This window comes from Leptidea sinapis, chromosome 16, assembly GCF_905404315.1.
Source record: "Leptidea sinapis chromosome 16, ilLepSina1.1, whole genome shotgun sequence".
Taxonomy (NCBI): Eukaryota; Metazoa; Arthropoda; class Insecta; order Lepidoptera; family Pieridae; genus Leptidea; species Leptidea sinapis.
In genome coordinates this window covers 4,808,558-4,833,521 of record NC_066280.1, presented here as the reverse complement: position 1 = coordinate 4,833,521, position 24,964 = coordinate 4,808,558, and the positions used below count along the sequence as shown (strand labels likewise).

Genomic DNA, 24,964 nt, shown 5'->3' with positions numbered 1-24,964 from the left:
CCGAGAGCAACACTTATTGCGTAGATTAAAACAGGTTTTTAATACTCATGCATACTATAACATATTGCAAGCAAGCGCTATTTAACAGTCAATACATCAACCAACCAGTATGGTAAATATAAACTCGGGCTCCGGTTATTTGCGATGTCAACATTGTACAGTCAACGCCATTATTAAAATAATTTCTTAAGTGAATAATATTATGTTTAAATGATGATGGTTCCAAACGATAGTTTTAGATCCCTCCGACCAGAAGTTGATGGATAAAAGGTTTTTACTAAATCTAAAATTGTTGGTTTTTACAACAGTATTTAAAACAAAAATAATTGACAGTTGTTGATCTCATAGAGCATTTTTGAGCAATAGTATCCTAGTATCCTAATAACTATAGCACCTGCAATGATATTATTATACCAATATGATTGATTAACATGTAGTACTGTTCTTATATGTAGGTGGGGTTCCCCAGTACCAAGTCCTTCCATTACACCGCATGCACTGAAGAGCAGCTCGAATCATTTACCTTCATGTCATTTCCTGCGATGGCTTTTATTCTTTGGCATTGCGAAGAGTTGTGGGGATTCAATTTGTCGTTGCAGAGTTTGTATTGCGTATATTACGAGGAGTGTTTAGATGAGTTATTCAGGGTAATACTAGTCACAAATTCCACAAGTCATCACGTCAGAATGCGTCACCTCTTCTCATTGAAACTTGGATTATAATTACTGATACAGTCTAATTTAACCCTTAAATTTAAAACCGGCTTTAAGCCTTGTCGGAACTACCCGCTGGTTTTTCTGAAAAAAACATTTTTTTAGACGAAGCCCATTTTCACTTGTCAGGGTACTTCAACAAGCAAAATTGCCGCATTTGAGCTTCTGAAAATCCTAGAGCAATTATTGAGAAGCCTTTGTATGCTCAACGTGTCACTGTATGGTGCGTTATGTGGTCTGGAGGCATGATTGGGCCGTTTTTTTTTTCGAAGATTAGGCTGGAAATGCTGTAACGGTCAATGGATCACGCTATTGCGAGATGTTAACTACTCAATTTTGGTCTATCATTGATGACATGGATATCACTGACATGTGGTTTCAACAAGACGGTGCCACATGTCACACAGCCAATGAGACGATCAATTTATTGCAAACCAAATTTGCTGATCGCATAATTTCACAAAATTCAGCTGTTAAATGGTGGCCTGCCAGATCGTGTGATTAACAACAACACTGGATTATTTTATGTGGGGCTATCTTAAAGAATCGATTGCAGCTTTAAAACTCAAAATCCGTGATATGATAGCCGAAATAGACCCGACATTTTGCCAAAAAGTGATTAAAAATTTTGATGAAAGAATTGACTTCTGTCAGCGTGGTGGTGGTTGACATTTGCCTGATATCATTTTTCAATCATAATTGCTGAACTTTCTCTTTGTAATACAATAAAAATTTGAATCATCTTCATCTAGATTTTTTGTTTTATTTAATTTTAGAAAACAAAGTTCTTGTTGAAAGACCCTTTAGCTATCCAATGCCGTATTGGTGTCAGTATTCCTGCAACACTTCCACGTAATGATAATTTTTACTACATGTAGTAATATTAATTATTTTTGAATTGATTGATGAGATTAAACCTAATGTCGCTGACTGTACAAGCGATATATACGAGTCTGTTATAAAGTATACAAGGAGGGTATTATATATTACACCTTAGCCGTGTTATATTTATAGAAATAATTTGCTCATATTTTACCAAGTAATTATTTTTTTTAATTTAACGATGTGAGGTTTTAATATTGTAATGCCTACTAACTAAGCTTTTATGTATCTTATGAAGCTTACTAGAATTAGTTACAAGCTATCCCTTATTTCTAGTGTTATAATAATGAAAATCACAACTTAGACCAAAAAGGTGACGATTTTTGTGAACGTATACAATTTTTTTATACATGTACCTACTTGTCAGTAGAATGACAATAACAATGAACAGTCATAATATTTCTTTCTTTGAGTGACAAAGCTGATATATGTATAGCACGAACAACTCTCTTTTTTAGTTGACCTGGCCGCTAAAATGCACTTGACTCATACAGATTGTCCGAATTTACTGATTTTATTAAATACCGCAAAACAATTTTATTTAAAAGTATAGATAGGTTACGTAGACAACATTCAGTATTTGAAAATGATACACTAACGGACATGTGAATAATTTAACATTGCAATAGTAATAATCTACATTAAAATTACACGTCAAAGAAGGATAGTAAATGCAATTATCGCAAGCGAAAAAGCGATAACTCTAATAGGCTAATTGCTTCGTATTTGTATAGAAAAAATACAGTTAATTCATCGGATATGATTTTTTACCTTACACCGTGATTTATGCCTAAATTACTATTCATTCATGAGTTCATGTAGTAAAAGCTATAAAGTAGTAAAACTGCATTGAAAGCTCCCAAAAAGTTTTAATATTACAATTATTATTTTTTGTATCTTATATTATTTATGAATGTCTTTTTGTTGAGGGTTTATTACAATAAGGGAGAAGAAGAAAATGATGCATTGATTCTTCTGCAGTTAGCAAGGGATATACTGATAGGGACACTGTTACTGAAAAAACTCCTACGTAAACAAATAGCACTCACTGTCTACATCCGCTACCTACCCTTAAACTTGTTTTAGTAGTTTGATAGTTCAGCTACCTATATACGCACTTGTTTATTAAAAATTATTACATTCACTGCAACAATGACTTTTTTACATCATTTCCTAAAATATTCTACCTCGATCATCCCGCAACAGACAGCATCAACATTTTATCATTTCTGTACGTTGATCTATGATAGGCTTGGCAGCGATCGGCGTTGTCATGGCAACATATTTATTTTGTAAGATAAATCATGAAATCAAATAAAATGTTATAAATCATGATTTCTTAACTGTGGTATGTAATTCTATGATTTTTTTGTGACACAAGACGGCATTTTAATGTTGTACCTATATCAAATTGTAAGCAATTCTGTCAACAACAAACGCGTGTGTACCGTTTTCGTATCGAGAGAGCGACTACGACCAAAAGAACCAATTGACTCAGGGGGGATTGATTTTCGGCGCGCTAGTGACATATCTACCTCTTTTAATACTATAATATCATTTCGTTAAAGGCCAATCCTAGTCTATCATAACTGACTTGTTAACCTAAATGACTTCGAAAGCCAAAAAAAATCATTGCACGAAAATTTTCTTGCGTTGATTCTGACATGACACAGATAGTTTAATTTTGACAAATGAATAAAATACATACTCACTCAATAATATTAATAGCAGAGTACCATTTTCAAAATTTATGCTTATTTTTATTTTATTGTTGAACTATACTGTTTGGCCAGTTCTTAAAACGTTCAGTGTCCCCCACGTATCTACCACGAGGATTCCACTCACCCATAGATACATAAGTATCGATCCCTACTCGCCCGAACCCGAACGTATGTTACTTACCTAGAGCCTGCTCACGTATTTTAATATACACATAGATAGCACATAAAATACTTGATACAAAAATTTTATTGTCTCATATTTTACAACAACTCCGTTTGCAAGAAACTTGTTGCCTCGTCCAGCCACTTTGTAAAGTTCTGTTTTCGACTTTAGTTCCTCCGTGAACGATATCCAATTGAACAACAACGATAGCCGCGGCTAGTATATAATAAAAAATATAGTATTAGGGAACTTTCTTCTACGACGAAAAAGTTGTAGAATGAGCTTCCTTGTGCAGTGCTTCCAATACGATATGACATGGGTACCCTCAAAAAAAGCGAGTGCACTTTTTATAAAGGTCGTTAACTCTCTTGTGATTTCTATGGTGTTGCAATCACTTAGCATCAGAATCAGTACGCTGGTATGTCCTCTCTTCCATAAAAAAATTGTATAACTAGGTAATGTACGTTCGTTTTGTTCTGTCTATTTAATTCATAGTTAGTATACGAAGATATTACGCAATAATTTGAGTAATGACTTGTGGCACAATTATTAGTTATCAGTGAAGTCACATTAAGGCCACTTGCAGCAAAATGAATAAATCTATTGATAGTTTAATTAAAAACAATTTGAGTGGAAAAGTATTAGAGGATTTTAACAGAATCTATTATGGAAAAAAACACCATAGTGTCCTAGTGTTAGATTCAACAAATGAACTTGATTTCGAAATCGCTGGTTATAGCCTTCCCGCGGAAAAGGAGCAACTGCGACAACCAAGGATTGTAAGGTTAGGTCTTATACAGCACTCCATTGTTTTGACAACTGATTCACCGATAATTGATCAAAGACAAGCAATTTTCGATAAAGTAAGGAACATAATTAATGCTGCAGCTCTAGAGGGTGTCCAAATATTATGCTTACAAGAGACATGGTCAATGCCCTTTTTTTTATGTACAAAAGAGAGAACAAAATGGGGAGAGTTTGCTGAATCAGCTGAATATGGTCCAAGTACATTATTTCTTAGCGAATTAGCTGCTAAATACAAAATGGTTATCATATCACCGATCTTGGAAGTTGACGACGAGGGTGTGTGGTGGAATACAGCAGTAATAATAAACGAAAAAGGAGAATACATAGGAAAACATCGCAAAAATCATTTACCCAGCGTCGGTAGTTTTAGTGAAATATCATATTATTCTCCTGGCAACACCGGTCATATGGTTTTTGATACGAACTATGCAAAACTCGCTGTAAACATTTGCTATGGACGACATCATGCACTGAACTGGTTAATGTTTGGTCTTAATGGGGCAGAGATAGTTTTTAATCCTTCAGCTACAATATCAGAATTTGGAGAAACATTCTGGGGTATTGAAGCAAGAAATGCTGCCATTGCAAATAATTATTTCACATGTAGTATAAATAGGGTTGGAAAAGAAGAATTTACTGTTGGATCTGAAAATAATATAACAAGATCGTACTACGGTTCTAGCTACATCACGGCTCCAGATGGGTGCAGAACTCCAAGTCTATCAAAAACAAGGGATGGATTACTTATTACCGAAATAGATTTAAATATGTGCCGACAGTTAAAGGATCAATGGGGTTTTAGCATGACTTCTCGGCTGGACATGTATGCCGAAAATCTAATATCATACATTACAAATCATTGTACAAACAATCAATAAAAGAATTATTGGTATTTATTCTCAAAACTTTTTATTTCATATATTAGCAGTTTTATCCTAAAATAATTAATAAAATGATACTATACACTGTATTGCTTATAGGTAAGTGCTAATTGCATGTGTGACGACTGTCACCGATCAAAAATATTACACAATAATAGACGCACAATTTCCAAATGCAGAGCCGCATACTTAACAGTAATTTAACGCACACAAGAAGTTATTGCACCGGATTCACCCATAAACCTCCTTACATATTAACAAACGCTCGACCGTGAACTGACCACTACTCCTAAAAAATAATTTATTTTCATTTATAAACGCTATTGCTTGCAAAAAAATTGTCGATATTTTCGATATCCACACAGTGATGGGTGAAGTATAATAGAGATAACAAATTTAGCTTAGATTACCATTGTAGATTACGTTCGCTTTGTGGCAACTTAATTTAAATATTATTACACTGATTACTCGGAGATTTATTATCCGATTTAAGTAATTCTAATTTAGTTCGATGCGGAATAGATGCCATTTGATCCCATAAAATTTTTATATAGTTTGGCCCAGCAGTTTTCATTGCATGAAAATTTTTGTCTACCTGGATGATATAATTGTTTTTTGTGTATGGCTTTTTTAGGAGTTTTCATTCAGATTGATGATATATTATTATTATTAACTGACACTTAAATGTAAAAAAAATTAAAAAATACTATGTTTAAAAAAACCTACTTCAAAAACTGAATAGTATCAAATAACTAAAAATGTTACATAATACACCTCTTATGCAAACCTTTACCTTTAATATTAATAACGTACTTATTTGTGTGTGCTTCATATTGATAGCTTTGAAGTCGGTGCCAAGCCACTAGTAGGTATCTACACTCACCATGCGTGACTTTGAGTGGGATAGCTTCGTCTAGAACAAAATAACCCAAGCGGACAGACACGCGTGGCCAGACAACCTTAATAATTATAGTAAGTAAGGTTTTTATAATATTAAGTTCTATTTTGTTTAGGGCTTGGCACCGACTTAAAACCTATCAATAGGTAGCACATAATAGTATGTTATTAATATTAAAAGTAAAGTTTGCATAAGAGGTGTATTATATTATATTAAATCTTTAGGTATTTGATACTTTTAAGTTTTTGAAGTCGGTTTTTTAAACGTAGTTTTTTTGAATAGTTAAATTTGATACAAAATGCTTACTCTAACCGACTATGGTCCTTTTAAAATAGCATTTTTTATGACTGAGAAAAACGATATGAGTGTCCTTTATTATCCGAAATAAAAAAGGAAAAACACATCAAATAGCAAAATAACCATAGAGACGGTACTGCGATGTATGGACCAAAATTGCTAAAGTGCCATAACTTGAAACGACACCAAAATGTTCAGATCGCCACGAAACCAAGACCAATCGACGCAGAAAAAAAAGCTGATTTCTAAATGTATTATAACTCATTTTCGACCAAAGTGTCGCAACAAGTGTTTTTCCTTTCCAAAGTCGCGTCGATATAATTTATTTTCGTTTGTCAAGTTATAAATAATATAATTTGTACTTTTATAATTTTTATTTTTTAGTGCGATGAAGTGTTTTCATTCATTCCACAGACGTATAAAAGGGTACTTCCTTTTATAATTATTCTGTGATTCATTCATTCTAACCTGACAAGTGACAACTGTGAACTGACAATGACAAGGCATATTTATTTGTCGTCCTTCTGGGTTTGTTGAATGTTGCTTGTCATTTTCAATTTCGATCATCATTGCGCGAATCTATAAATTTTCGCATTTTAAACATAATAATTAAACTTAAACAAGCTAATTTAGAAGACAATAATATTCTTTTAAAATGGTATGTATGATTTCTTATTCACTTGTTATTATAATAAATTTAAGTAACAAAACTCTGACCGGCACGCTTCATGTTTTATTGTATTAGTATTTATTCGTATTTATGTTTGATAACTAATCGTCACATTTAAAGTAATCACCGAAATCAGAATTATCTGTTACCTCTTTAAAAGCCGATGAAATACTACACTGTCATAACATTTATACATACTTGTCCTATCAATGAATTGACATTATTGTTTTAGTCAATTTTGGCTTATAATGGAGGGGCCGTCGTGGCTATGAAGGGAAAGGACTGCGTTGCTATTGCTACAGACAAGCGATATGGTATTCAAGCTCAGACAATATCAACAAACTTCCCCAAAGTTTTCCAAATGGGTCCAACTCTTTATGTTGGTCTTCCGGGCTTAGCTACAGATACACAGACTGTATTTCAAAGGCTCAAGTTCAGGTAAGTTTCAGACATGTCATACGTTTGTTCTTGATAATCTTTTTACTGTATCAGGTCAGCATTGAATATCAGTTTTAGAAACAATAAAAATAACCTATTTTAATGTTTGTTTTTCTAAAATTTATTTGTTATTGAAGAGAAATCTTCTAAGCTTCATTGTATGTATGGTACAGCAAAAAGTTATGGGTTTGTGTTGTGACACAAAACTGTGGTTAACCTTGGCATGCTTATGTCTAGAGTTGCCAACCCTACTATATAATATAGTATCCTACTGTATTAGAGGCCCAACTACTATATTTCTCATAAAAGTACATAGCAGATGTAACTAATATATTTCTGTCTCTTCTACAAAAGCCGTTATTGAAGAGTTGAAGTTGATTATTTTCTATCTCTAAAATGTTTAACAGTGTTAATAGCTGTTAGTTATAGCTGTTGAAACATAGCAGCAAGTTCTCAGTAATGCAGATTCCACAAATATTTTAAAAATAATTATATAATTTATTCATGCAATATATTTGTTGTAACAAAAACTGGTGCAATTAATAGCAATGAGGTATGCAAAAAAAATGGTTTATAAAGGTTTAAGTAGCAAAAATTATTCTTTTAGGAAATAAAGTAAGTAGGTACCTATTTTGCAACCTACTATATCATTTTATTATCTTTTGTTATTTACTATTTTTTGTACTTAACACTTTTAGAACTACTATTATTGACCGACAAAGAAGAGGGCAACCCTACCTGTGATCTATAGTATAGCAATTATTTAGAAAAATAAATGAGAAAAGCCGTTATTGATATGAGAATTTTGATATTTAATTTTACTTATATTTCATATCTGCTACACATTGTGCAATGATAGAAAGATTTTTTAGTACTAACCTTACTGCGCCCTACTCCCTCACAAAGTTCTGACACTTATTTTTTTTATAAGATGGTTTATTTTGCATAGTCTTATAGCTTGTTTCAATACCTTTTTGATACATTCACACTCAAATTATTCTAATTATAGGTAATCTATTGCTACACATAAAAAAAACACATTGACAGAACGCTGTGTAAGTGCCAAAATTGCGCCAATCTGAGACATACCACATAATCAGAGTTTCCCAGAATCTAAAAGTTAATAAGATTTATAAATATGTACTTATAAATTATTGCTTGTAGAAATAGTAAAACATAACAATAATTTCAATTTACAAATCCTCATCTATCTATTTCAAATATTTTATTATTACAGAATGAATCTATATGAGCTTAAAGAGAATAGAATAATGAAGCCGAAGACCTTCTCGGCAATGCTCTCAAACCTGTTGTATGAAAAGAGGTTTGGTCCTTACTTCATTGAACCTGTAATTGCCGGTCTGGACCCTTACACAAACGAACCATATGTGTGCAATATGGATCTGGTAAAACATTTTTTATTTCTTTGATTATCACATGGTTTTTATGGAAAAGGAGGATAGACAAGCATATGGGTCACTTAGACTTAAGTGATCATTGCCACCAACATTCTCTTGCAACACTAGAATCACTACAATACACATGAATATGTAAATCAGGACATGTTTGTGTAACCAGGTGTATGGAACGCTACTGTGTGGTGTGAGCAGGAAATATTTGAGTTTGTGTAATTGTTTTAGTGTCAAAGTGGACTTGATGTCACTAACAGCCACTTTCAATAGCCATTATCCAATCTCTAGTATTAAAACAAGTGAAACTTTAATCTTAATAAAATTGTTTTAGATTGGTTGTCCAAATGAGCCGGAAGATTTTGTAGTGTCGGGTACATGTTCAGAACAATTATATGGTATGTGTGAAGCTCTGTGGGAACCAAACTTGAAGCCAGATGACTTATTTGAAACTATCTCACAGGTAAGCTTATGATTTATAATTATGATGTAAGAAAAACAAATTTTTCTTCAAATACATCATCTGTTGTCAGTCAATGTTACCATAGCTACCTGTTATGTATTGATAGGTGTCACTCAATCAATATCTTGAATATAAATATCACTTGACACTACCAAGTAAGTTCATGGTGCCAAAAAATCAAGATGCACATTGTAAAAGAAATCTTACTCATAATTTTTTCGCAAACCTGCATTATAAAGTATAACTTCAATAAAAACTCAATGCTCTTGCGTATTTATTTGAGTGCAGATGACAGTACCAATAACAATTGTCAAAAGAATATGTCTGTGTTATTACATTTCTCTGATTTCCAGTTTAGCCAGTTTAGCATAAAACCTCCTTTTAACCAACTTCAAAAAGGAGGAGATTGTCAATTCGATCGTAATTTTTTTTATGTATGTACACCGATTACTCAGAGATTTATGATTTACGTAATTGTTTGATGCGAAATACATGCCATTTGGTCCCATAAAAATTTTACATAGTTTGGCCCAGTAGTTTTCATTTTATGAACATTTATATGAAAATTTTCGTCTACCTGGATGACATAATTGTTTTCTGTGTACGGCTTTTTTTTTGGAGTTTTCATTCAGGTTGATTATATATTATTATTACTAGCTGACCCAGCAAACGTTGTATTGCCGATATTAAAATCGCGATACAAAAGTAACTGTTGATCGTAGATAGGTGAAAATTTGAAGTTGTGTGTATTTTTTAATGCTGACTCATAATCAAAGAAATTTAAAAAAAATGTCGAAAAAATTAAAAAAAAAATCGAGTGGACCACCCTTAACATTTAGGGGTATGAAAAATAGATGTTGGCCGATTCTCACACCTACTCAATATGCTCACAAAATTTCATGAGAATCGGTCAAGCCGTTTCGGAGGAGTATGGGAACGAACATTGTGACACGAGAATTTTATATATAAGATTAACTGACACTAAAACGTTTTCTATGTTTAAAAAAAGCGACTTCAGAAACTGAAAAGTATCAACTAACTAAAAATTTAATATAAGACAACTCTTATGCAAACCTTTACCTTTAATATTAATAAAATACTATTATTTGTATGTGCTACATATTGATAGCTTTGAAGTGGCACCGACTGTCTGTGACGCGTCCTCGTCTTACGTCTTTTTTGTGTATCCCGCCCCTTGGATGGCATTGGAGTTGGATTCACCTATTGTTTAATGTTTCAAAACACATTGAGAATTAAATGGGGTACTGTGGTGCTCATGCCTTCTTTTTTCTTGGTAATACACTGTTCTGTGCCCTCGCCAGAATACGACAGGTGGCCTGAGCAATATTTCTTAGGGGGGATCCCGACTCTGACAGCGGGTTCCCTTCCTGCTGCCGTTATAAGACGGTATTGTATCTCTCTCACATACAAAAGCCCTTAGTCGCCTCTTACCCTACAACCAAGGGCCTGGGACTTTCCTTTTCTTTTAACACACAAGGGAAGCACAAGGCGTATTAGTAATAATTTAGACTTCATAGGTAATAAATATGGTCCAGATAACTGGAAACTTTACAGCTTTACTTGAACAAATTGATTCATGTAATTATTCCTAAATGCAAATTTACCATTGTTATCTGTACTGTACTAAACCCTAATCATCAACAAAAAAAACTTAGGCATATAGTATTTATTTAGTGTATCTTCATGCAATATTTCTTGAAAATTATTTTTTTTTTTTATTTCCAACTATTTATGGGCTATTGCGATCTCTTCTCATGAAACTTTACCTAAAGGAAAAAAATCTTAAGACTCAATAAATAATAGTCACATGACATTACCCTGTCAATTATATCTCGTTTGAATTTGTGTGGGAGATTTATAGAAAACACTTGACCTAAAAATCGCAAAGCATTAACATGAGCTAAGGCACTTGGCCTCTTTTATAAAAAAAAAATAAGTACTCCGCGCCCGCTCATAGTTATAAATATTGTCATATGTATGTCATTGACTGAATTATTCTACTTGAAAAAAATATAGTTTCCAGATAAGTAATCAACAACGATAAACCTTCTCCGAAACATGCTGCATCTTATGATATAAGTATTATTCTGATCGGTTCAGTAGGTTTCGCAGTATAACCGAAGCAAAAACCGGCTCTATTTATTAGTAGGTATAGATAGATTTCTTGTTGTAACTTGTTTTGTGATACATTTCAGGCGCTAGTGAACGCCGCGGATCGCGACGCTATATCTGGGTGGGGGGCCGTTGTCTACATCGTGGAGAAAGACAAGATCACAGAGAAACATGTCAAGACACGAATGGATTAGTGTTTATAAGATGCCTTTATTAATTAAATTATAAAATCTATGACTGTTTTACTTTCTTATTCATGTGACTAATTATTAATCATGATCAATATAATAATAATAATTATTATTATTGGTAAAAGATAAAAGGCTGTAATTTGTTTTTATGGAATAGGAGGACAAACGAGCGACACCTGGTGTTAAGTGATCACTCTTGCAACACCAGAGGGATCAAAGGAGCGTTGCCGGCCTTTAGGAAGGTATACGCGCTTTTTTTTTAAGTTACCCATGTCGTATCGTCCCGGAAACACCGCACAAGGAAGTTCATTCCACAGCTTTGTAGTACGTGAGAGAAAGCTCATTGAAAACCGCACTGTGGAGGACCGCCACAAATCCAGATGGTGGGGATGATATCCTAACTAGATAATATAATAATAATTTAGTGATAGTTCTATAAAATAAAAAGACGTACGGGGGTATATAACTACTCAAATAAAACACACAATGCAGAATTTACAAACTGAATATTTAAAAAATGTAACATTTAATTGTTTCATACAATTCGTCTTTAAAAGAGATGCAAGACTAGAGATAATATAACAATTTGAGTCGCTTGCTTACAAACTTTAGCAAAGCTAATCATTTATTCACCTTTATCATAAATTCAAAGCAATAATACATATTATTTATAGCTATAAATAGAGACTGGCAACACATGCCTATAAATATCTATTTACAATATGAATTGATCATTGTATCAAAGAGGATAAACATACTTTTGTGAACAACATTACAAATTAGATAATGATACAGAAAAACCGACTATTAAAACATTCTTACAAAAGTAATTGTCTCTAACGGCGCGATAGAGCAAGTTATTTTCCAATGATTATAATCCCACATGAAAGGACTAGTAGCTGTACAGGTTTTCTGCATTTAGGCGATTTTTAAAGCGCTTGCTGTGATTTTCTTAGCACAGGTGGCTTGGATGTAAAAACACGTAATTATCACTAAATGTAATAAAAGATTGTATAATTAACATTTAGATAGACATGGAAAACCTTACTGTACCTACTGTTGTGTGGCCAGTCCCTCAGAATCAAATCGAATACAAAATACCTATAATAATATATTAACACAAAATGGATGACAATGCAATAAAGCACAGAAAACTTGATAATTATAACCAGAATAACATGTCACAGGAGATATTTCAACAAAACCGAATTATAGGAGTAACCATAACTTGTTATCCAACTATTTAATTTATCTCCACAAAATATTCCATAATACATAATTTTCATCAAACATGGATTAATTTGCAACACGACATTGCTCTGTACATAATAACATCTAAACTAAAATACGTAAAATCTAAAAGAAAACGATATTTATCACAAAAGCTCTTTGAGAGTTCTGAAACTAGGGTTGAAATGACAATTTGTGTGTAATGAAACAGACTTCGCAACATCGAACAAATAAGGGCTCTTACAGACGAGCCCGCTTTGTGGTGGCTGTCGGCGCGCGTGTTGTTAAGCTACAAGTTTTTATTACCGGTTCCTCACTAAACCAAACTATTGCCACTATAGTACTATTAAACTTTTTAGTCCTGACTCGGAGTAAGAGGCGAGGAGTGGACTCGCCTCTTTCTAATAATTTGTAAACTGCTCTTACCCGGAGATATAGGTAATAAACGTGGGTAAGAATGAAGCATATGCTTAATTTTATTTAACTGAATTGTTTCCATTAAAGTCGAATATTCAAAAAGTTACTGATTTTATGCAGAATGTCCCAAACTACGTCCGCGATGTACAATATTGCAAAATCATTTTTTTTTATGTTTAAATAGTTTTTCGTATGTATTCAACGTAGAATTCTCATGATAATTGGTAGTTAGCGCCCCCACAAGACGCGACTTTATCTTTCAACTCTCATATTTATTTTGCTTTAAGATTTTCATCTATAATTCAACGTATTAGGTGCACAGATAAAGAAAATCTAATGTAAATAAATAATTCAAAAACTTATATTCATGCGAAGGCACAACACATGCGACCATCCAGTTTGTGTATATCCTTAAAGTATATTTTAAAATATAGGCACCTACATAATTAAGTTGTAATGAGGCCAGGTATAGTATATTACATTTGCATTGAATTCATTTACTCTAAACCGCGTTACGTTCCCGAAGCAACAAATACTTCTATATGAAATAACTCTACAAATATTAATCATCAAATGGGGTGAACCACCAAATGTCAGTAGTACCGCGCTATTGGCCGAGAAGAAATATTTTGTATTTAATTGAACGACATATAGCTTATTAACTGTTGCAGGTGTTGATTGATTTATTAATTGTAAAAATAATTAAATTATTTATAAATTCAAATAATTCAACAGTATACCTGCCTACTACAATATTTACACAAGGGGCGTCTTACTTTGTTCGTAGAACATAAATAAAATAATTATTTTTGCGCGTGACTGTACACATGCGCATTAGACACCCCCAACACTTCCTGCAATAGTTATTTATGCAACTGTTGTTTAATAATGGGTATTAAAACAAGAATGTGGGTTTATCACATGAGTCAACAGTTGCATATAAGACTTTCTCTATACCCATAATATGAATCCTATATAAATGATTTTGAAACACTCCTGCTAACATTAAAAAGCGAGTCCTAGTAACCGTTAGATCGTCAAAACGAGTGCTGTAATGTTGTACTGAATTTCATAACAATACTCGTTTGGATGATGTAATGGTTATTGGGACATTGGGTGTTTTAATGTTGACAATAAGCTAACTGTTTCAGAATCTTTAATAGAGTATTTAAACTTTAAAATTTAAAGCATGTGTGTAGATAAACTATAATCAACCGTCTTTCAAAAGTAAACAACATTGTTGACCGGTGATTCATCCAAACTGAAATTTTATTATGGTCTGTGGTCTTATATGGTATGCTAGTAGTATTATAGATTATGGTCTAGTTGGTCATGTGTCAACGCGAATAAACCGCACAAAACCGAAAGTGACAAGATCAAGTCAATAAAAATCTCTCTGTGAACTAACTGTTGGCCGGCGTGGTTGGGAATTAAACACATAAAAATGTAATAATTTTACTGTTTTACTTTAAACGATCATATTAATTTATTATTTTTATTTTACATAATTGCGCTTCCCACACAGACTATTTATTTTTACATTTTTTAATATCAACAACACAACGCGACGTTTTCGAGCCCCATAAGCAAGAACTGTTACAAGGTCGAAGCACATTTATACACCCATATATCCCGCATATACAGCCCGCTAGTAGCCCATCAAATAAAGCTTTTTTTACTATGAACGATAAGGCGATCTATTTCCCATAGTGATAAACCCTGTACGCTACAATGCAATGCCGCACAGGTTCAAAAACAAGCATCGCAAAAAGACAAAAAATAAGTCTAAAAAACACTATTTGATCGATTTTTTCGATGCTTGTTTTTATTGTTTACACGTGAAAGACTAGAGAAGCTTTACATAAAGAAAATGTTATCACTTTTAAATGAATCTAAGGAGAAGAAGGACAAGACCAGATTCGAAAATTTTTCACTGTGCGGTAGCGGTACTGTATTAATGTGCTACGACATAATCTAAAAATAAAAAAAAATATAATAAATGATGAAAATACCCTGCGAAAGGAGGTGATAAGCAGACACAACAACTCATTTAAAGAGACCAATAAACTTAGGTGTTTCAAGTAGTAACTTACAATAATACACTTACATGAATAATATAACAAAAGTTGCCATTACAGTAATGCTCTTCCGATATACATTGGAAACACTCGTCCCATTACAATAATAAATAACAAAAACTTACATTAATTTTGAACGACTACACTAGAGAAGGACTAAGCTAGATTATTGGCAAACTTGTTTCATTTACAGCGCGGCCGTTTCAAATTCGGCCGCAAGCCAATTAATTTTATAACGTTATAAATAACAATTTGAAAGCGAAATATATTAAATATAATATTTTGGAAAAATTTACAGCGCTGTGCCATAATGTCATACAACTGTGACAGGATTTAAAAAGTTTTTTAACAGCAAACCATTAAATAGTAAGAGAAAATTGTCACCCGGTTCATTTGAATCTGCGACGGCTTTCTTAAGGCCCCTAAGGGTCTCAACACATTATATTTTATTGTTTTATAGCTTCATATACATTAGTCTTAACTGACTGGAGTTATCAATATTTTATCAATCGGTGTAGGTCAATTTTCTCTGTAATTTGTTTCCATCGTAAACAGCTAGGAATATTTCATAGTGCTAATAATTTTACATTTTCATTATGGCACTAAAAGTACATTTTCGTTTCTTAAACTCTAGAATTCATTTGGGGATTGTGAGACTGACATAAACATATATAGCCAGATGTAGCTATTGTCAGTCAAGAAAGCAGATAACGACTGCAGTACCAACGACTCTAGACACTCCTCAGTAACACGCGCGTCACTACAACTAATGTATAGTTGAAACGTGAATTTCTTATATACGTGACGTTCGCAATATCTCGTTGCCAGGCCTTGCCACAAGTTTTGGCTAATATTTAAATGCAAACATTTATATAAGGTCTGGACTCATCTCCACGGTATATTTTGCAAAATGTAGACGTGGTTTAGTAGGTAAACTACTTAAATTAGTAAAAATTATTAACCTCACATACAATGATCAAGTAAACTCCAAAAATGCACGAGGTTCTCAATTCGCCGGCACGTTTCTACATTTTGTTTCTAAGTTGCCCGTCTAATTTCTTCGCCAATCGAGAAACTATTTTTATATAAGTTTGGAAAAGTAAGGGATAAAATTTTTACTTGTAACTTATTGTAAATATATAATTTACGCTGGTTTTATAACATTAAAGTCATTGACTATAATACATTTTGATGGCTGTTTATAATAATACAGACACTCTTTAATTGAAAACAGAAACGTATTGTCGCATCCATGTGAGAATAACAGAGACAATATGACTCAATAAAAAATTTACACAAAAAATAAATCTCTTATTTTAGCATTCTTTTATAAATGCAAAGCGTCATACCTCAAAACGGAATCAACTCAATACCAAACATCACAATATGATTTAAATTCTTGACTACAACAAGTACAGTTTATACATTCAAGCAATTACTTTTTGCTTGCTAGACGCAATAATATAAAAAAAAATCCTACACATTGGAGACAAAAAAAGACCGCAGAAGTATTATTTGAATAAGATAGAACATTTACAAATACTAAAATAAAATATAAAAATGTATGGGATTTCTATACGCCTTAAGAACGTGTCCATAAGGAATTCGATTACATCGCTACCATAAGCCAATAATAATCTTCTCAACAATAAGGTGGTCAACTAAAAACACTCTCAATGATTTTAAGCAGAGCGACCCGGGGAAATCTCTATACAGGATGTCTCAGAAAGAATGGATGATAATTCAAATGTGAGGAATAAGTTAACATCAAAAACACGACAAATTACATTAATTTGATCAAAGATCAATAATAGTAGATTTCACAACGAGTGCACAAAACGAACCATCTTTTATCCGAGACTTTTAGCAGCCCGATCCGAAGGCGAGGGCTGATAGAAATGTCGAGGATAAAATGGTTTTGAGGACGAGTTATAAACTGTGCTTTTCATTTCGATTGCGAGGAAATAAAACAGTAGTATAACATGGACATTTTTAATAATTTTAGCAAATTTGAAGAAATTAATAAACACACGAAAAAAACAAGACCTGTTTCCCGCCGCTTTTTTTTAATGGCTTGGGCTCCAGACCTATACAGCCTACTATTAAATTATTTTTTTAATATATATATTTTTTAATTAATTAAATAACCTACTGTATTTTAACTAAAATTTTAATATCTTTTATGTCTTAAAAAGCACACGAGGCAAATAAAGTAAATATTATTAAATAACAAATTCTATCTCTGAACTTTTTATTGCGTATGGCTGTATGGCTCATTTTCTTTGCCTTAATATAGACACATTTATGAGTAGATACTTTTGTGCACTTGTGCACAAAAATCGATTTGGAAGCATGAGAAGCATTTCGAGCATGAGAAGTGAAAAAGTCTAAAAAAAAATATCATAATACCAGGTGGATATTTTTTTGACCCCATGATAGCTGTTGTATTAGACGCTCCACGATTATCCATTCTTTCTGGGATACCCCTATGAAGTGTAGCCAAGACTTTATATAATTTTCAAATTTCAGAGATTACTGCGGGAAAACCCGTGCGATAAATCTCGGAATACGCGCTAGCATTGCATTTTTTATTCGTTCATTGACCTCAGTGCCGCTGACAACACTAAGTGCTCACAACTCACTATATAACTGGAGATTGTAATGTCAATGTTATGTCTATCTGACATATTCAAAGTTTGCTTTTTCTGACACGTTGTATTAAAAACCACATTTATGATTCTTACTATTTTGATTCTAAGCTCGACTTAAAATCGCAACAAATTTTGAAAAACACAAGTACTTTTGTTGCCCCTCATTTAGACCAATAAATAAAAGTAATACAATATTGTAACAAAAAAACTTGTCAAAACGAATAACTTGCGTTAAAATTAATTTCTAAAGGTTTTATTTTATTTTTGGCCAGACTCAATAAATAAATATTCGCATACAACAGGTCCTATACAATTTTCGCCTTGAGCAAGTTAAACAACACTGAAGTGGGATAATTTGGCTTTGGGGGTTACTTTAGCCAAAAATTGGAAATGATTATATTTTCATTCCTTTCGCTTCTAAACGAAAATTTGCTGGCTTGACATAACTCCCTAGGGTCAAAGTAACACACTCTTACAGTACCTTGTGTACGATAATACAAATATTAAAAAAAACTAGTAGAATACATACTATATATGTTGATGTCAACGATGGTTGTAAAATAAATATAATTAGGGTCCGCATACTTGATATTTCGGACAGACAGACTTCAGTTAGCCTTCAAACATGGAACAGGCTTTGATGCAATATAATATAAAGCTTCAATATTGTTTCCTCGTGTACATACAAAATGACTTCTCATACAAATTATATTTGGTAATAATACATATTAACACCCTATAGTGCCTCTTTTAACATACAATTTTATGAATAAAAAATCACAGCATTTCCTTCGAATAAACCAGGGGTAGGAATAAATTAATAATGTTAATATTAAGAAATAATGAATGTTAACATTTAGTTGAAATTATACGCGTTTTAATCCTTTGAAAATATATTATTTAAGTCAAAATCATATCTTTGTCTGTTGTATAATTAAAAAAATTGGCATATTGAATTTTTTCTCTTCCACGGGATTAATAATTTCGTAAAAGATCAAACTAATTGTGCATATTTTTATTGCAAGAAATAAACGAATGAACTGTTACTGAAAAATAGAAGAAATCTAAGTAAATTACTGTTTATTTGTTCATACTTAATGCTGCCTGTCGTAACTGTTCATCTGATAAGGACTTTTGCCCACTTAAAAAGCTGGCAAAACCCCTTAAAAGCCGGCTTAAACACCAGAGGATTTCTCTTTAAGAAAGTATAAGCAAGCGGCGGTGATCACTTTCCAATAGGTGACCCGTACACTCTTATGTCCTCCTATCTGCTTCTCTCTTTCCGCAGACGAGTACCTGAACAACCTATGTTCTTACTTCAATGCCTAAGAACGTATAGTTACTTGTTTTCCTTTTTTAAGGTTTGATAGTAGCTATCTTATAATATACCAGAGTTTAAATTTTTCAAGAGATCTAAGACTTTGGTTTATTCTGTGTTATTGCGATACCCTATTTTTCGCTGTTTATTATCATCAAAGGAACAAAAACATTACTTGTACATACATCACAAACACAGCAGATATTCAAGAATATCAACAGCTATTTAGAATAACACTAACACGCGACGTGGTCACTAAAAGAGGCACTAACACACGTTCCAATCAGCAACGAGCACTAATTGCCCTCGATGGCTTTGGCAACAAACTCTATGAACCGTTTGCCGTATTGCTCGGGGTCGCAGGTCGATATGCCGTCCACGTTGCTGCCGTACTTCACAGTTTTCGCGGCCTTTGCTGCCTGGAATAAGAAATAACATTATTTAATTATATTTACTTTTAAATAAGATTTATTGTCTATTTTTAAAAATATAAAAAATTAATTTTCTCAAAATTATAAACTAACAAAATAAAATGGACGACATCCCTAAAATTTTCACGGTACAATTTATACGGTAAATTGTTAACATTAATAATAATAAAGATAGTTTCACCTGTTTCTTCACGCCGTAGTGTGTGAGAACGTCAATAAGCGCTACGAAATATATTTCTTTCCTTGGTGAACCTGGAAGTAAGTTAGCATGAATATATTATTATACATTGTGACCTAGATCCTATGCTACTTATAATTTAGATACTAAAGATACATTATGAGAAAAATTTAAACGTTAAAACTGTATCAATACATTCTTGATAATGTTATATAGGCACATAAGCGAAGTTGCTAGAAACTGTGAAAATAATAATATTAACACCAGGAACAAACAAAAAATAAGTTATGCCTTTTATTCTGTTAACTCGATTCAGTAAGTCCAATATTGGGTGATGATGCCAAATAATGTACAAAACAAATGTGCTTTGAAATTTAAAAGAGAGATAACTAGAAATACGAAATCGGCGGCCACTAAAACTCGGTCAAAAGCGTTTTCTTACATATGAGACCTGCCAAGGCGTTTTTTCGGCCCTAAACATTATCATGTATTAAAATAGTTAGATGTTACGTGTGTGGTAGTGTACAAATACGTGATTATAATTAATTATTATTGAATACGAAATTATAATATTATACAGTACTAAGATAGGAATATAAAGACGGTAAAAATGTGTGGATACTGTGAAAACTGTAAAGGGAGGATTCAAATTTCATACATTCAGAAAGACCCTGGCAAGCAAGCAGTCCGCTCTGTTTTTTTATGACAATAAGGAATGAGATGAGCAGGACGTTCAGCTCGTGGTAATTGATACGCCCTGCCCATTATAATACATTCTTGAAAAACCTCATAAATTTTGAGCGGCTCTACAATTGCGCTCGTCACCTTGAGACATAAGATGTTAAGTCTCATTTGTCCAGTAATTTTCCAGAAACACAATAATGCCAACAAATTACTGCTTCACGGCAGAAAAAGGCACCGTCATGCAATAATCTAGGCAGCATCCTATGCAAAGAAGCCTACCACTGGAGTGCAGGAGTCGTGACTCATCACGCCCTCCGAGTAATTACTTCGTTTTAACTCTAGCGCATCCAATGACTCCAAGCTCCGCACCTTACTTGGTTTCAGCCCTATGAAGCGATATAAGCGTCATAGTTACCCTCTTGGCTCGGTATGGCGTATATGTCTAGTTCTGGAATGATCCCCTCGTACCGCAGCGACGACTGACGCGCGAACCCCCGCGGGCTGTCCGGAGGTGTGTTGTAGCCCCATCTGTTTACAGAAACTATATTTGTTATATATTTCTAATTAATTATTTGTAAAAGGTTTATTATCAACTACCATCTGCCCATTTCATTCACTTTGAAGACATAGATGAAGCTGTAAATGTTGATTTAAAAGAGTGGCAATGAGTTTCTTGTTATTTCTTTTCATTAAAGCTTAATTAATCCTTTCCAAAGTGGTAGATATTAAAAAAAAAGAAAACTTTTAACAGTCATAAGTGTCATAACCTCGACCTACATGAACAAAGTAATTTTGATTTGATTTATCGCACTCCCACAGAACCTCTAGAATTTTTCGGGATACAATGCACTCTAAATCCATAACTGTTAAACATGTTCTCTTTGTTTGAACCTGAATAGCTTTTGATGCCAACCACCTTGAAACTCAAACTCACCAAGATTTTAAGCTTCTCTCATCAAGACCTTTCGAACGATATATTATAGAGGCCTGTACTATTGTGGTGGCTGATCAATATTTTCCAACGCAGTCTTTAAGCTTTATATGTGGTAAAATCTTTGACATTCATAAATGTCATTTCGACCTTTTTGATTAAATTATTTTTCACCTCTCCTGCACGAAAAGGGCATTATTGCTACGTGAAAACTCACAGGCAAAGTGATTTAAATTTCGAACCCCACGTGGACCATACATTCGGGAATTACTCCGCGTTGAAAAAATAAACAATGCGATCCGGTGCGTTCCGAAACTCATTTTATCCTAGCGTATTATCTCATTGTGACAAAAAAATTATAATATGTTACTTATCGAAATTTAGATTTATAAGTTTTTCAACTTTTGTTTTTTTTGAAGGTTTGATATTTATAATAAACATTGTTAAATATTATCTCAATTGTTTCTCTTACTATAACACTTTTCTCGCTAGTCGAGGTAAAAAGTTGTGTGTCACACGAAAGCAATTTTTTTTTGTCTCGTGCCTTTAAATCACTCACTCCCTCAGTAGTCAATATTAGAATCGCCAATTCGTGATTTAAATTCAGCACTCACAGCAAGAAAATAACTCACTTGTTGAACAAATAACTATTTTCTTTCATTCGATCGATTTCGAGTGTATGTAACTCGAGAGCATAAAAATCGCACACCCCTATATTTTCATTTCGATTGCAAACACATTTTAATTTAAATTTTGTTTGCTAATATAATTTAAATTAAATTAAAGTACACTCTGTTAGCTTCCTAAAAACCCATAATCTCTTGCTCTGTGACCTTCGAAATCAATGCAGTAGCAACATAACAACAGAATAACCCAAACTCGCTTGTTTCAGGTAGCTTGGTTTGTGGGACTTTGAGCAGGTATAAAAGGTTAAAAAAACCATAAATTCTTGAATTTAAGGGATACACCCTTAAATTCAATAATACGATGTATTAATAAGCCTTAATAACAGCTTCCATTCGATGTTTCATTGAAGAAATGCGGTATGCTGTCCCATTCTTCTTTTATTGGGGTTTGGAGCTCTCTATTGAATCGTAGGCGCTGTGTTTTCTATCTCTTTCTCATTTCTTCAGTTCATCCCATAAGGATTAAGATCTGGGCTTTGAGCAGGCCACACGATAACGGGTATTTCAACCTCCTCCAGGCGTTATTGCGCATAAAAACGAAATTTTTATAGATAAATCTCGAAAAAGAAACAACATGTTCATCGAGAATCTCATTGACGTAACGTCCGATCACTTAGATATTCAGCTGTGGAGTAGTAGGACTTACGAAAGAGCCATTTTTGAATAAAACATTTAAATAACAATGGCGAAATAATTGTTGAGTTAATTATTTAGCGTATTAAAACGTCACTATTACGAATTTACATATTATAAATTCATAAGATTTTTCAGACTTCTATTTAATCCTGGTTAAGTCAGGGAACAAAATCAATTAAAAAAAGGATCTCAAATGTCTTTTTCTTAAGAAGCAGCCATTTGACCACAGAATACTATTACTCTAATGAGCATTTGACTGTAATTGAAATGTCAGTATTTATCTATTTTGGCTTGGACTTATGTCTTTAGACCAAGTAGACTTTCTTATTATATCTATCCTGTTACTTACTTAAAATTACTTTGTCTGTCTTGCATACTAATGCTTTGATTTCCTATATGATAAGCCTTCAAAAATACAATAAAAATGGCACGAACGCATATAAACTACCACTCACTATGCTGCAGACCACCAAGAAAAATAATATTATCTCTTAATGTCTTGTCACTGTCATGTCATTTGTGTTTGTTAGTTCATAGTTGGCGCGCGTTCTTTTGTGTATTTCCTGGTTATTTTCCGTGTTAATTTTTTGACATGATGTCATTATGAATAATTTATTTTATCATGAGAATTCTGCTCTGAGGTTGTATTTAAGAAATGGTGACGCTTTTATATTAGATAGGGGATTCAGAGATAGTATCATTTATTAGAAAACTATGGCTATAGAGCATTTATGCCAGAATCACTGTTATAAGGTGAACCAGACAACAGCTCAAGCCAATCAAAGTCGTTGTGTTACCATTTGCAGATGGGTGGTGGCACTTCCACCACCCAATGCAATGGATATTTCAAGAGATTACAAAATACTAAGACAAGAATATTTCAATATATCATTCCTCACATGATTTATTAAATAGGTTTTGGTGTTCCAAATCGCCTGGTGGCTTCTATAAACTCTATAAATTATTATACATGTAAAAATACTGTGTATATTTTGTTTTATTTCATAAGATGCTATTTGGTCAGTGCTAACCTCAAAAACTTCAAACTGAAATATATTTATTTGTAGACTTGCTATAGTCTTATTCTTAGCGTCAATCAACTCAGCAATACAAGCTCTATATTATTACATATTTTTCATACTAATACGCTCAAGAAGAAGTTAACAAAAATTTGTATGGAGGTTCGCCATTGTTCTTTATTTATAGTTTATGCCTGAACAGTGCTATATTATAAAAGTGTATAAATTTACTCTTAAAGCTATTATTTATCTTATGAAGCCTACTAGAATTAGTTACAAGCAATCCCTTATTTCTAGTGTTATAATAATGAAAATCACCATTAAGAGCAAAAAGGTGACGATTTTTGTGAACGTATTTTAAATTTTCATAAATGAAATGAACAGTCATAATATTTATTTCTTTAAATTTTTCTTTGAGAGACTGTCTATAACCAAGCTGATATAGCGCACGAACAGCTCTCTTTTGCAGAGCAAACACTATATCGATGTCAGCAGCATGAACCCACAATAAAATACCGTACGTCATGATGCTGTGAAAATAACTGAAGTAAACTAATCTAGCGGTCGCAACATTCGTGTACTCTCTAATCTTTCTAACGGGATATGCCGCAGAGCTGAGTCTATCTGCTAGTTAGGCAATATGTGGACCCCACTGAAGCTTTTAATCTAACGTCACGTAACGTCAAGAAGAACGTAGTGTCCACAAGTTCCAATCTCTGGTCATTTTTTTTTTCTTTATTGTTCAATATTAAAAGTATTATAGAGAAAATACATATATAGTCACCCACAAGAAACCATATAAGGTTTATCCGTGGGGACGAGATCGCTCTTAATTAACATTTTTATACTAAATTCTAATACTAATTATATTAACACGCCTTCCTTATAATATACATAATTACATTGAAAATTGTTTGGTTAATAAATACTTTGCCTTTTCCGGTTTTTTCTCAATACTTTCTAAAACGTTTGCTGGCAAACCATTTAGTATGTCTGGCAATAAATACTCCCATTTCCGCCTACCATATCCATTGTTACA

The 24,964-nt window shown here is 33.0% G+C and overlaps 3 protein-coding genes across 7 annotated transcripts in view; 2 read left to right on the top strand and 1 right to left on the bottom strand.

Moving 5' to 3' along the window:
- Positions 1–4,051: 4,051 nt before the first annotated feature.
- LOC126968819 (uncharacterized) lies at positions 4,052–5,182 on the top strand. The gene has a single exon (XM_050813965.1). It carries the CDS (start codon positions 4,070–4,072, stop codon positions 5,162–5,164), a length of 1,095 nt encoding a protein of 364 aa, XP_050669922.1. The 5' UTR covers positions 4,052–4,069; the 3' UTR covers positions 5,165–5,182.
- A 1,693-nt stretch (positions 5,183–6,875) lies between these two features.
- On the top strand, positions 6,876–11,709 carry LOC126968838 (proteasome subunit beta type-3). Its single transcript, XM_050813990.1, has 5 exons — positions 6,876–7,020; positions 7,265–7,470; positions 8,708–8,876; positions 9,214–9,342; positions 11,559–11,709. Exons 1-5 carry the CDS (start codon positions 7,018–7,020, stop codon positions 11,667–11,669), a joined length of 618 nt encoding a protein of 205 aa, XP_050669947.1. The 5' UTR covers positions 6,876–7,017; the 3' UTR covers positions 11,670–11,709.
- Positions 11,710–12,153: 444 nt separating this feature from the next.
- The window catches only part of LOC126968808 (phosphatidylinositol 5-phosphate 4-kinase type-2 alpha), a 36,458-nt gene continuing 23,647 nt past the window's right edge, over positions 12,154–24,964 (bottom strand). For all 5 annotated transcript variants that reach the window (XM_050813924.1, XM_050813926.1, XM_050813925.1 and 2 more), the window contains 3 exons: positions 21,069–21,181; positions 19,973–20,043; positions 12,154–19,779 (listed from right to left, as the gene is read on the bottom strand). In XM_050813924.1, coding sequence (XP_050669881.1) covers positions 19,657–19,779; positions 19,973–20,043; positions 21,069–21,181 — 307 coding nt within the window. In that variant the 3' untranslated portion in view covers positions 12,154–19,656. The remainder of the gene's footprint in view (positions 19,780–19,972; positions 20,044–21,068; positions 21,182–24,964) is intronic.